At 46.8% G+C, this 13,140-nt stretch overlaps 1 protein-coding gene across 1 annotated transcript; it reads right to left on the bottom strand.

The window, feature by feature from the left end:
* Nucleotides 1-277: 277 nt before the first annotated feature.
* On the bottom strand, nucleotides 278-2,556 carry LOC149460636 (uncharacterized). Its single transcript, XM_089679403.1, has one exon. The coding sequence runs from the start codon at nucleotides 2,554-2,556 to the stop codon at nucleotides 1,324-1,326; it is 1,233 nt and encodes a 410-aa protein (XP_089535529.1). The 3' UTR covers nucleotides 278-1,323.
* Nucleotides 2,557-13,140: the final 10,584 nt, after the last annotated feature.

Here is a 13,140-nt window from a genome sequence, read left to right as displayed (position 1 = left end):
TCTGACATCCTAACAGGAGTTCTGTCATTTTTCAGGATGTCAGTAAAACATGTCCTCCGTCAGTAAATGTTCATGTTGTGTCAGGAATAAAAGTCATGGACGGTTGGGAACCCTGCAAGGGGGGCAGAGATATGTGACTGCCTAGTCCAGCCTTTCTCAGCCAGGGTTCCTCCAAAGGGTTCTAGGGCTTCCTTGTCACTTCATTGGGCTGTATATGAAAGTGTCACCGACCAGCCGTTTCTGGATACACAGCTTTGTCATCATTGCACACACACCATTTTGTTTTTCATTCAATACATTTTTTATTATAATTTCACTTTTAACAAGATTGCAGAAAAAAATCAGGAAACAGTAAAATAAGGAATCCGATTGGTCAGGAAGATCCCTTGTCTGGAATGTGGGGGCGGAGTCATTATTATTGGTGTACAATACAATACACAACGTGTTCCATTATTATAACAAAGTATTGTAGAAAAGATCCCAACATGTGACATGGCTGAATGAATGCTGGTCATATTAGTTCATCTATTCTCTAAGTGGGGCGGTATCTATTGGGCCAATCCCTTTTAAAAACAACACATAATATCGCCCTTCAAAGTGAAAACAGAAACGATTTGCACAAAATCAAAGAGTAGAAATATTTTCCGGTGGATCCCCTCTACCCAGACCCCATATGTAGACATAGAACAACAAGCTGTGTTCCCTCTCGTGCCGCACTCCTCCAACCACCCAAACCCACACAGAAGCCAAGGGAAATAATGAGAGGAAAGTTCCCCCCTAGTTTGGGGCAGAGTTCTCCTTCCCTCCTGTTGGGGGATGGGAGAAGGATGGACTAAAGACAGAGAGACGCTTCGGGGTCACCACTGTTCTGTAGAGCCTTGAAATGAAGGACATCAACTTCAGAAGTTCTTGTTGTCTGTGTAAAGTTCCCCGATAACCAGATCTGGGCTCTCCCGGCTTCTAGCTCTGTAACCCGCTATATCAATATCAGGAAACCCAACTCCGACACCCAAGAAGGGCTGAAGTTGTGTCCTTCATTTCCAGGATCTACTGACCACTCTGCACCCCGACATTTACTGCACTTCATCCATGTCTTTGGGGGCCTCTGATCTCCTTAACAACTGTTTCTTCCATGAAGAAGATCAGCCATGGAGTATATCTGAGGTGTATATCAGGGTGTGCTTCTTCCCCACATGAGAGCTGGGATGTCCAGCAACATTCATCTAGAAAACATTTCCCGCACTGAAGACACTAATACACCTCCAGGGTTGTGTAGGACCCCTGATGTACAGGAAGACAGGACTTCAGTGAGGAACACTTCCCTCACTCAGGACAGGAAAGTGGATTCTTCCCCACATGAGATTTCTGATGTGTGGAAAGACTGGACTTCTGTGAAAAACATTTCCCGCACACAGGACAGGAATACGGCTTCTCCCCCATGTGAGATCTCTGATGTCTGTAAAGAGTGGACTTCTGTGAAAAAAATTTCCCACACTCAGAACAGGAATACGGCTTCTCCCCCGTGTGAGATCTCTGATGTCTGTAAAGAGTGGATTTCTGTGAAAAAAATTTCCCACACTCAGAACAGGAATACGACTTCTCCCCCGTGTGAGATCTCTGATGTTGATGAAGACTGAACTTCTGTGAAAAACATTTCCCGCACTCAGAACAGGAATACGGCTTCTCCCCCGTGTGAGATTTCAGATGTTTATGAAGACCGGACATCTCTGAAAAACGTTTTCCACACTCAGAACAGGAAACTGGTTTCTCCCCCGTGTGAGATCTCTGGTGTATGTAAAGATTGGACTTCCTTGTAAAACATTTCCCACACTCAGAACAGGAATATGCCTTCTCCCCTGTGTGAGATCTCTGATGTGTGTAAAGATGGGACTTCTGTGAAAAACATTTCCCGCACTCAGGACATAAATATGGCTTCTCCCCCGTGTGAGATCTCTGGTGTATGTAAAGATTGGACTTCAGTGAAAAACATTTCCAACACTCGGGACAGGAATATGCCTTCTCCCCTGTGTGAGATCTCTGATGTGTGTAAAGTTGGGACTTCAGTGAAAAACATTTTCCACACTCAGAACAGGAATATGGCTTCTCCCCCGTGTGAGATCTCTGATGTCTGTAAAGACTGGACTTCTCTGAAAAACATTTTCCACACTCAGGACAAGAATATGGCTTCTCCCCCATGTGAGATCTTTTATGCACATTAAGATGGGATTTATAACTGAAACATTTCCCACACTCAGCACAGGAATATGGCTTCTCCCCCGTGTGAGACCTTTTATGCACATTAAGACGGCATTCATAAAGGAAACCCTTCCCACACTCCGTACAGGAGAATGTCTTCCCTGTTGGAAGGCCGGCCTGGTCCCGCACAGTCTGAGGATCCTCAGGATACGAGGAATCCGATGGTCCATCTACACTGGGTGGTGCCGGATGGACATTGGAGGGAGCCGGGTTTTCTCCTGGACTATACTGTGTGATGTCCTCATCTTCTACTTTCCAGTCTGGAGACAAAGTGAGACAATCCTCGGAGGTTTTCCTCATCTCCCGGCCATGGACTAAAATACAAAGACAAAGAGGATTACTAGACAGGAGCTGATTGGTTCCCCCAAACCAGGACTCCACCCACATCAGGCAGCTTGGTCTCTGAGGAGCTTACAATTCCCCCCTCAAGGGAACTAGGAAATGGCTCCTCTGATCTCCTACCAGGTCATTTCTTTATTCATGGACCTTAGTCAGAGAGTGAGGAAACAACCAGAACTGTCTTTTATAGGAGGGACAGTGATGAGGGGATTATAGGACGAGAGTCCCCACCCCCTCTATCACTCATCGCCATCTTCCCAACACAAGAAGTACTGCACTTCCTTATTTAGTCCATGATTTAGTCATGAAGAACAGCGGGGCTGAGCCCCACCAGAGGTCAGAGAGTGAGGATGGGGGGAGAACAACCAAGATGAAGACTGGACTGATCCTGAAGACCACCATCATTGGGGTATTGACTCCTCCCTCATTATCACTTTCTGTTTAAGGGTCCAAAGTTGGAAAATGTCCAGCTGGTAGGAAATGGGTGTAACAAAGAGAATCCATATTATGTGTATATATAGCAGTGGGGGGAGGGGGAGAGCAGAAGTCAGGACTATGTAATGTACAACATAGAGTACATAGTGCAGGGGTCAGGAGGATGTAATGTACAACATAGAGTATATAGTGCAGGGGTCAGGAGTATGTAATGTACAATATAAATTATATAGTGTAATGGTCAGGACTGATAATATTGTTATTCAATAATTAAAGGTCCTTAAAGGGTTGCTTGCCTCCCATCTCCTGAGACTGCACTCAGTGACTTGGGTCTGAGACACTACAGACATATCCCTCCACCCGGCACAGCCAGCAGATAACAGAGAAGGTCCCCTGGAGGAGTCAGGCACAAGGCAGGAGACCCCAGTCACATGTCCTGGGTGCCTACATTATGCAATGTTTAGAGGAAAAATCAATATTTTTCTGCCAGCTGAACCCCAGAACCTCCATAAATCCAGTCTAGATACATAAATTGTGTCTGCAGCACAGAGAAGGAAGATTATCCGAGAGAAATCCAGGAATACAGGACGGGGAACACAGCTCAGGAAAGTGACCAGGGGATTACAGGCTGATATCACCCAGTCCCCGCCCTACTCTGGACCAATCAGTGAGCAGTATGGGTGGAGGAATGGATTTAGTGTTCATGACCCACCTGTGCTGATCTCTGTAGGAGTGTCCTCCTCTATAAATGTCCCCGTTATTCCATCCTCCTCCATAGACTGCTGATCATCCCTCACATACGCCTCTTCTTCTTCTGCTTTCACCTCAAATTCTATATCGATTGGATCTCCACTCTAAATCAAGGAAATGAGAGAAAATATCATCTGTAAAATGTAAGGTCACATAAAAGAACTCCACACATTGTCTCTATGAATCCATGTTCTAGATGCTCCATCCCACCAACCTTGCAATGGGGAGGGATGGTGTGACCTTCCTGTGTGGAATCCCGGGAATACAGAGGACGGGGACATCTCTCTGGTGGGTTCCTGGTATTAGGTGGCTCCATCATATCCTTGTGTCCTTCTGAAAACTCCTCCATCACTCCATATTCCTCATCCTCCTCTTTATACTCTTCTTTAACATCAATATTATCATCCCCGAGGATTCCACTCTGAAAGATATAATAAAACATTCATTGTAACAAACATGCTGTGTATAAATCACAACTACCAATAATTGTCATCATCTACCTGATGATGGTGAGGGATGGTGTGACCTTCCTGTGTGGAATCCCGGGAATACAGAGGACGGGGACATCTCTCTGGTGGGTTCCCATGACTGGATCCATCTGTAGGAAACACACACACTGACTGAATCCATTGTTTCTATGTGTTTATCAGATGATGGGGGATCTAGGTGGATCCTCCGTACTGCTCTCTCCTTTACAATAAAGTCTCCTCTTACCCGGTGATGTGAGGGGCGGCTGATTGTCCATCATGACGTCCTTGTAGAGATCCTTGTGTCCTTCTAAATACTCCCACTCCTCCATGGAGAAATAGACAGTGACACCCTGACACCTTATAGGAACCTGACACACACAATGATACAGTCACCATCCAGACACATCCCTTGTCTGTTACTGGAGAATGTCCCAGAATTCCCGGCACCGCTCACCTCTCCTGTCAGCAGCTCCATCATCTTCTTGGTGACTTCTAGAATCTTCTGCATGTTGTGTCTCTCAGGTTTTAGGGAGTCACATGGAGGGACTGTGATGGTCATATGATCACCTGACTTCAGAAGAGGAAATCTCTGTATTGAGGAACCAATAGGAATATCATGTTAGACTCCCAGAATCCTCCTCACCTCTCCGGTCAGGTCTGTGTTTTATTACTAGAGATGAGTGATGTCATGTGACCTCCCAGAATCCTCCTCACCTCTCCGGTCAGATCTATGATTTATTAATAGAGGTAAGAGTGATGTCATGTGACCTCCCAGAATCCTCCTCACCTCTCCGGTCAGGTCTGTGTTTTATTACTAGAGATGAGTGATGTCATGTGACCTCCCAGAATCCTCCTCACCTCTCCGGTCAGATCTATGATTTATTAATAGAGGTAAGAGTGATGTCATGTGACCTCCCAGAATCCTCCTCACCTCTCCGGTCAGGTCTGTGTTTATTAATAGAGATAAGAGCGATGTCATGTGACCTCCCAGAATCCTCCTCACCTCTCCGGTCAGGTCTGTGTTTTATTAATAGATGTAGGAGTGATGTCATGTGACCTCCCAGAATCCTCCTCACCTCTCCGGTCAGGTCTGTGTTTTAGTAATAGAGATAAGAGTGATGTCATGTGACCTCCCAGAATCCTCCTCACCTCTCCGGTCAGGTCTGTGTTTTATTAATAGAGATAAGAGTGATGTCATGTGACCTCCCAGAATCCTCCTCACCTCTCCGGTCAGCAGGTAGATGATCTCCAGGGTGAGGTTTAGTATCTTCTCAGTCATGTGACTCCGGTCCTCCTCCATCCTCATTGGTGCCATCATGTGATCTATACAGGTCTCCTTGTAGACGGATAACTTTGGGAAATGAAAGTAAGAATGATTTGGATGGTATTGGTCACACAATAATAGGATGTGGATGTGAGGGGGGAATAGGAGGGTTGCTGGACATTGAAGAATTACTGCCCCCATGGGAACACATTTAGTTTGGACTCAGGGATTTCCAAATCCTATCTCCTGACTCTCGGGACATGTAGTTCTGGGCGCAGTGCAGGTTGTGTTCTTACATTTCTCCCTGTTGCAGGCAAGCAGCAGGCTTACTGAAGAAAGTGATTGGTAGACTCCGGGGGGGGGGGGGGGCGGGCTGCAGCTGGGCACGCTCAGTGTCTGTGACACTTGCTCAGACAGCACACATCCCCCTCCCTCCCCGCATAGACGGGGGAGGAGAGAGATTCTGTTTTGCTCCGCCTCTTCCCGCCCCTCTGCTCTGTGACTGCCCCGTGGGCGGGAAATTTGAAGATCCATCCGGTTGTACAATTGGCGAAGTCTGAGCCTGCAGAGAGCAGCCTGGGGGTGAGCGATCTCTTCTCTACCATGGAGCTTTCCCCACCTCCTCCCCTTCTCTCCTTATCTACCTCCCCCCTCCCTGTTCTTCCAGGAGCTTCACACTTCACTATTCCATGTCCAGTTAGCAGCTGAGCTCTGACATAAGGGGGGACTCCGCTGAACTCTGACGTAAGGGGGGTGTACTCCGCTGAGCTCTGACGTAAGGTGGGTGGACTCCGCTGAGCTCTGACGTAAGGGGGGTGGACTCCACTGAGCTTTGACGTAAGGGGGGGACTCCGCTGGACACTGACATAAGGGGGGACTCCGCTGGACACTGACGTAAGGGGGGGACTCTGCTGGACACTGACATAAGGGGGGGGACTCTGCTGGACACTGACATAAGGGGGGGGGACCCTGCTGGACACTGACATAAGGGGGGGACCCTGCTGGACACTGACGTAAGGGGGGGGACTCTGCTGGACACTGATGTAAGGGGGAGACTCTGCTGGACACTGATGTAAGGGGGGGACTCTGCTGGACACTGATGTAAGGGGGGGGGACTCTGCTGGACACTGATGTAAGGGGGGGGACTCTGCTGGACACTGACATAAGGGGGGACTCTGCTGGACACTGATGTAAAGGAGGGACTCCACTGGACATTGATATAAGGGGGGACTCCGCTGGACACTGATGTAAGGGGGGAATCCACTGGACACTGACGTAAGGGGAAAAGATGGGGACTTTTATGCAAGGGGGACTCTTATGTGAACATGGTGCTCATCCTGACTGCTGCACTCTCTATGTTGTGTTTTGTACTTACTCCTGGCCCCTGCACTCTCTATGTTGTGTTTTGTACTTACTCCTGGCCCCTGCACTCTCTATGTTGTGTTTTGTACTTACTCCTGGCCCCTGCACTCTCTATATTGTGTTTTGTACTTACTCCTGGCCCCTGCACTCTGTATGTTGTGTTTGTACTTACTCCTGGCCCCTGCACTCTCTATGTTGTGTTTTGTACTTACTCCTGGCCCCTGCACTCTGTATGTTGTGTCTTTGTACTTACTCCTGGCCCCTGCACTCTCTATGTTGTGTTTGTACTTACTCCTGGCCCCTGCACTCTCTATGTTGTGTTTTGTACTTACTCCTGGCCCCTGCACTCTGTATGTTGTGTTTTGTACTTACTCCTGGCCCCTGCACTCTCTATGTTGTGTTTGTACTTACTCCTGGCCCCTGCACTCTATATGTTGTGTTTGTACTTACTCCTGGCCCCTGCACTCTATATGTTGTGTTTGTACTTACTCCTGGCCCCTGCACTCTCTATGTTGTCTTTGTACTTACTCCTGGCCCCTGCACTCTCTATGTTGTGTTTTGTACTTACTCCTGGCCCCTGCACTCTATATGTTGTGTTTTGTACTTACTCCTGGCCCCTGCACTCTATACATTATGTTGTATGTAGACCTGACTAAGATGTTCATTGTCCCAACAGTTGCTGGTTGTTATGAAATTCTTCTTTAAGGTCGGCTCATTAAGGCAGTCCATACATTACTCATATTGTTCATCCAATCAGTGGGCTGAACAGAAAACAAAATGATCCAATCCTGGAGGACACTGGAGCTTGATTTGTCTGCTCAGCATGTGCTTGTACTGAGCACCCAAGTGCTTCCATGTGCATCAACCTTCATATTCTCCACCCTGGCAAAGTCATTTCATGCTATAAAGGGACATCCATCCATTGACAGTCCTTCGTAATAAAACGTCTCATTCAGTAATAGTAGAACAATAAACACCGGATATAAATATGGTTTGGGTTCAATTATTATTTTTATCAGGACAAGTAGATTGTCATGAGGACAAGTAGTTTGGGACCCCGATTTAGTCCCTTGGACAAATAGTTTTTTGATAAATTTCCACATCGCTGGGACTGCTTAACATTTAGTACATTTTCAAGGTCCTGGGTCCTGGGCTTGCTGGATCAGAAATCCCCTTTTCTCTGTTGGGTTTGTTTGGTCTCTGAACTGGTTTTGATGAGTTTTAGATCTGCAGACAAGGAATGATAAATCTGATCCTTCCTATGACTAGTTTGCTCTGAGGCAGTGCTGTGAGGTCAATGTCGGCTCATCATGAGGTCCAGGAAGGGGAACTTGATGACTTTTGATTGGAGTTGCTGGATAATCAGGATAATTGCCCGATATCCGGCTGCAAGGCTCCAATCTCCGGCAGCCTGCTGACTGACAGGAGTGATGTCACTGTCACTCTCTTCAGTAAGAGAAGGGATTGGATTGGATAGCAGGAGGATGCTGCTGGTGGAGCACAGAGAGCTTTGGGGAGGAGTCTGTTCTCCTCCCTCCAATGGCAGCTCAGTGTGGGTAGGAGGGGGACAACAGGGGAAGACCTTTGGTTGCCAAATATACTGTAATATCCAGGACATTGTACAGAGTGGTGGTGGGTTCCTGGGACTCTGAATTCCAGCACCGGGCACTGCCAGAGCCTGTGTCATGGGAACGTATGGGACTGTCTCCGGAAGATGTATAGCACTGACCCCTGACTACCTCTTAGTCTATGCTAAGCATACAGACCTCCTTTAGAAACAAGTGCCCACCAAGGGGTGAAGAACTGTCCTTCATTCCACTTGGACAATATTATTTGACCAGTGAGATGGTAAGAAGGTGAAGGTTGCTTTCTTTTCTTGACTGGAGTTCTGTAAGAAGGTCTGAAAGTAAGTTCAGGTAGGAGGACCATCATAGACCAACAGCCCCTCCCTAACTCAGCGACTCCCTGAGCCATAGTACCTCCTCTTCTCTCAGAGATCTCCTATCAAGGACCCAAAGTCCTTCAGCTACTCTACCCCCTCAGAGAACTTGAACTCCACTACCCTCCAAGGGGCCCCAAAGTCCTTCATCCTCTGTACCCCCAAATAGATCCCTCAGCTCCCCTTCATCCATCAGAACCCTTAGAGGACCATATTACTAGAATTTATCTCCACAATGAGGAGAATGTTCCGGCCTCGGAAGTGGGGGAATGTTCTGCCCTTGAAGGGGTTAATCTGGGTTCCCACACTATATATGTGTGTATCATCATCTGCTGGAGATAAAAGACGTCACAGTGACTATGGAGGAAGAGGATGGACATGACTATGGAGGAAAAGGACGGACATGACTATGGAGGAAGAGGACGGACATGACTATGGAGGAAGAGGACGGACATGATTGGAGGAAGAGGACGGACATGACTATGGAGGAAGAGGACGGACATGACTATGGAGGAAGAGGACGGACATGACTATGGAGGTAGAGGACGGACATGACTATGGAGGTAGAGGACGGACATGACTATGGAGGAAGAGGATGGATGTGACTATGGAGGAAGAGGATGGATGTGACTATGGAGGAAGAGGATGGACATGACTATGGAGTAAGAGGACGGACATGACTATGCAGGAAGAGGATGGACATGACTATGGAGGAAGAGGACGGACATGATTTTGGAGGAAGAGGACGGACATTACTATGGAGGAAGAGGACGTATATGACTATGGAGGAAGAGGACGGACATGATGGGGGGTTACTGGGTGTAAATAGAACATAGCATCTTATTACCTCCTCTGCTGCCACTTCCACCGTCTTCTTGCTGGTTCTTACTGTATGGAACTTCCTGTCTTTATTCCAGATGACTTCCTGTCTGTACCTGACATCACTTGATGTCTGTACCTGACATCACTTCCTGTCTGTATTCCATAGAGACCTTCTGTTTGGATATAAGTGAGATCACCACCTTGTGGATTTCAGAGGAACTGCAGAAACAATTGAGTACTGTCTGTGATACTTTTTTTAATTAGCACTAACATACAATTTTGAGGACAAGCACTGCTTGGACCTTGAAGAAGGGGACATACCCCGAAAGCTTGTCCTCAAAATTGTATGTTAGTGCAAATAAAAAAAGTATCTCAGACAGTACTCAATTGTTTCTGTCACAAGTGCACTAATACGGCTACAATCATCTCAAGCAAAGAGGAACTGCAGAAACATCTCATAATATCCATTCCTATATTATATCTACCTTACAGGGCTACTGGGGAAGTTCAATAATAATAATAATAAATAGCTCTTATGTTTAATAAAGATATTTTATTACATATAGAAAAGTCTTAAAAACACAGAACACAAAAACCAAATGTATAGTTAATAAAACAGATAACACCAAAACTGATCCTTTTGTTGAACAAAATGCAAAAATACATCCTAAAGTATAATAATAAATATCAATCCACTGATAATGAAGATGTTAGACATAAATGACAAGGATGTAATGGTCACAGAGGAATGGTGGTGGAGATCTCTCAAAGTAAGAACACTTCCTTGAATGGTTCTATAAATAAAGAATGAATCCTGGAGGGAATAAAGCTGTAAAGCAATAAATAATATATAAACTGGGCCATCCACTTCATCCATAAAGACATTGTGATTGAAGATCTTCTAGATCACATAGAAGGAGGACTCATCCATGATTTCATACATTTGTTTGGAAGGATAGAACAATCCTCAGAAGGGAACATGTAGGATGACAGGAAAGGCTCCTGACTGGTGAGATCCTCCAAACATAATGATGACATCCATGAACTGGAGCGAGCTCGTTGGGGTGATAAAGCCAATCTGGAAACACTGTGTAGACGTTCTCCAAGAACTCAGCACACTCCAGGTGTGGAGAAAGTCTCCAGGTGGGTTTAGCCTGTCATTTATCATAGGTAGACATGTCCACACATGTACTTCCACAGGGACCCCCGAGACTACATATAGAACCTGTACAGTGTCCCCAGGTCTCCAGGTGGGTTTAGCCTGTCATTTATCATAGGTAGAAATGTCCACACATGGACTTCCACAGGGACCCCCAGACTACATATAGAACCTGTACAGTGACCCCAGGTCTCCAGGTGGGTTTAGCCTGTCATTTATCATAGGTAGAAATGTCCACACATGGACTTCCATAGGGACCCCCGAGACTACATATAGAACTTGGAGGTACCTGTAACATGAACAGGAGTTGGTGTTGCTGGAAGACTGGTCAGAGCAGTGGTAATTGCAGTTCAATGTTTCTGAATCGTGAGCTGGGGATGGGTAGAGGGTACAAAGCTCCCTGGGATGGGCACACTTTCAGGGACAGATACCAGTCCAGTGATGTGGTGTCACACAGTGCAGTGTTTATTGGTGCTATTTACAGGTGCTGTACAATGTTCCACAAAGTAACGGCAAAAACCTCAAAACCAAAATCCTAGCCGTGTCCCAGCACTAACTACACAAACATGATTCCTGACTATCAGGGTACTGGGGCAGTGGCCATTTTTTGTTCCGTTGAATTGTTGGGGAGGAGACACACTGGACAACTTGGCTGCCATTGTGCAATATGCTGGGTATTCGGTGCGCTCCTGTACCTTTGAAGAGGGGTGGGCTCCCTCAGGTTCACATTCCCTTGGTCTATACATTAAATACATGTGCCTCTACTATGGGGGCTCACAAAATTTGTAGAGTTAGGACTACAGAATATCGGGGTGCCGTGACGTGGCTCTGTAGCTTACAATGTGATTGCAAATGTATGCTAACTAAACCCGTTTTTAACGCATACTGTTAGACGGGGTAATTTGGTTTGTTTGCAGGCTGGCTGGCAAGTTGAGCCGGGAACTTTTCTCTTTTGTTGTGTGACATGCGTTGCCCGTTCAAGTGCTCCTTGCTGTGAAGGTCAGTTATAGACTGGGGCAGTGGCCATTTCTTGTCCTATCAGGGTGAGCAAGCCTAGTGCTTGTCAGTCTCCAAAGATGCAGTTTTACAGCTTCCACCAACCTTCCATCTCTCCAGACATGACTTGTCTGTTCCCAGGTATGAGAGCTCTGACTGCATGTTTCTGGTGAGTATAAATTACACCCAGGGAGAGGCGTGAAACCTGAGAGGAGCCTGGGAGATGTGTGAACCCAGAAGAGGATTTTCCCAGCTCCCTCTGAGACACTCTGCTACATACCCCCCCTTGTTTCATCCCCAGGGTTGAGACAGCTGTGGCCCAACAGGAGTGAACCCGGGACCGGGCATCTACATTTCCCATCTTAGCCCCTGGTCTGTGTTTTACCATGAAGGAATAATCTTGAGGAGCCAAAAACCACCAGTTCACCCGTCTATTTGTCTTCTTCTTTTGGGCCACCCATTGAGGGGATCATGGTCAGCTATCAGGTCAAACTCACCCTAACAAATAGTATCTTAGAGCATCCAAGGCCCACTTTATGACTGAACATTTCCTGTCAATTACTGCATATTTCTTTCCATGTTCATTACGTTTGTTTTCTGCTCAGGTACACTACAGGGTGTTTGTTAGGAATGGACTTGCCAGTAATGGTGGGACTCACCTGCCTTGTGGGCTGCAGTACCAGGGCTGGCCAGCGGGTGCTCCCAGCAATCAGAGACTCAACCCTGCAGCCAGCCAAACACCTGAAACTGCTTAGGCAGGTGTATTTAAGTGATGGCCAGACCTGCAGTCTCCGCCATGGTGTGTGTTTTTCCTGGGCCCTGTATCTTGCGCCTACATTCCTGTTCCTGTCTTGTTGCCGACCTGTTCTGATCCCTGGCTTGTGACCCCGACCATTCTCTGCCTGATGCCCTGTACCTACCTGCCCATTAGTTGCTGTACCCGGCTCGTGACCTGACTACTCTCTGCCTGCTCCTCCTGTACCTACCTGCCCGTTTGTTATTGACCCGGCCTGCCTGACGATGCTTGCATTGTATGTACTGTTATCTGTGGGTGGTTTGGTTTGTTTGCACTGTGTTATGTTTTAGTATTGCACTGCATTTTGTATTGTTAGTGTTAATAAATTATATTGTTTATAACTTATCTGAAGTCTGCGTTTCCCTGCGTCAGTTCACATACCTCTGGTCATACCCTGGAGCCCTGACATTACACCAAGGCCAATCCTGACCAGAAGTGGCTGCACAGGGAAGCCATCTTGGCTTGTTGCTGGGAAGGATGGATCTGGATGAGGTTGTGTATTTATCTCTGCTAGTGCTTGATGACAGAGAGTATGCTTATCAGACTCTGAAG

This window comes from Staurois parvus, unplaced genomic scaffold (assembly GCF_062004578.1).
Source record: "Staurois parvus isolate SC_StPar_1 unplaced genomic scaffold, SC_StPar_1.0 ptg000223l, whole genome shotgun sequence".
Taxonomy (NCBI): domain Eukaryota; kingdom Metazoa; phylum Chordata; class Amphibia; order Anura; family Ranidae; genus Staurois; species Staurois parvus.
This window is presented reverse-complemented; position numbering and strand designations above follow the sequence as displayed.

Bases quoted from the DNA above. Each gene is read 5' to 3' on its own strand.
- LOC149460636 (XM_089679403.1), bottom strand. From the start codon at position 2,556: ATGAGGAAAACCTCCGAGGATTGTCTCACTTTGTCTCCAGACTGGAAA.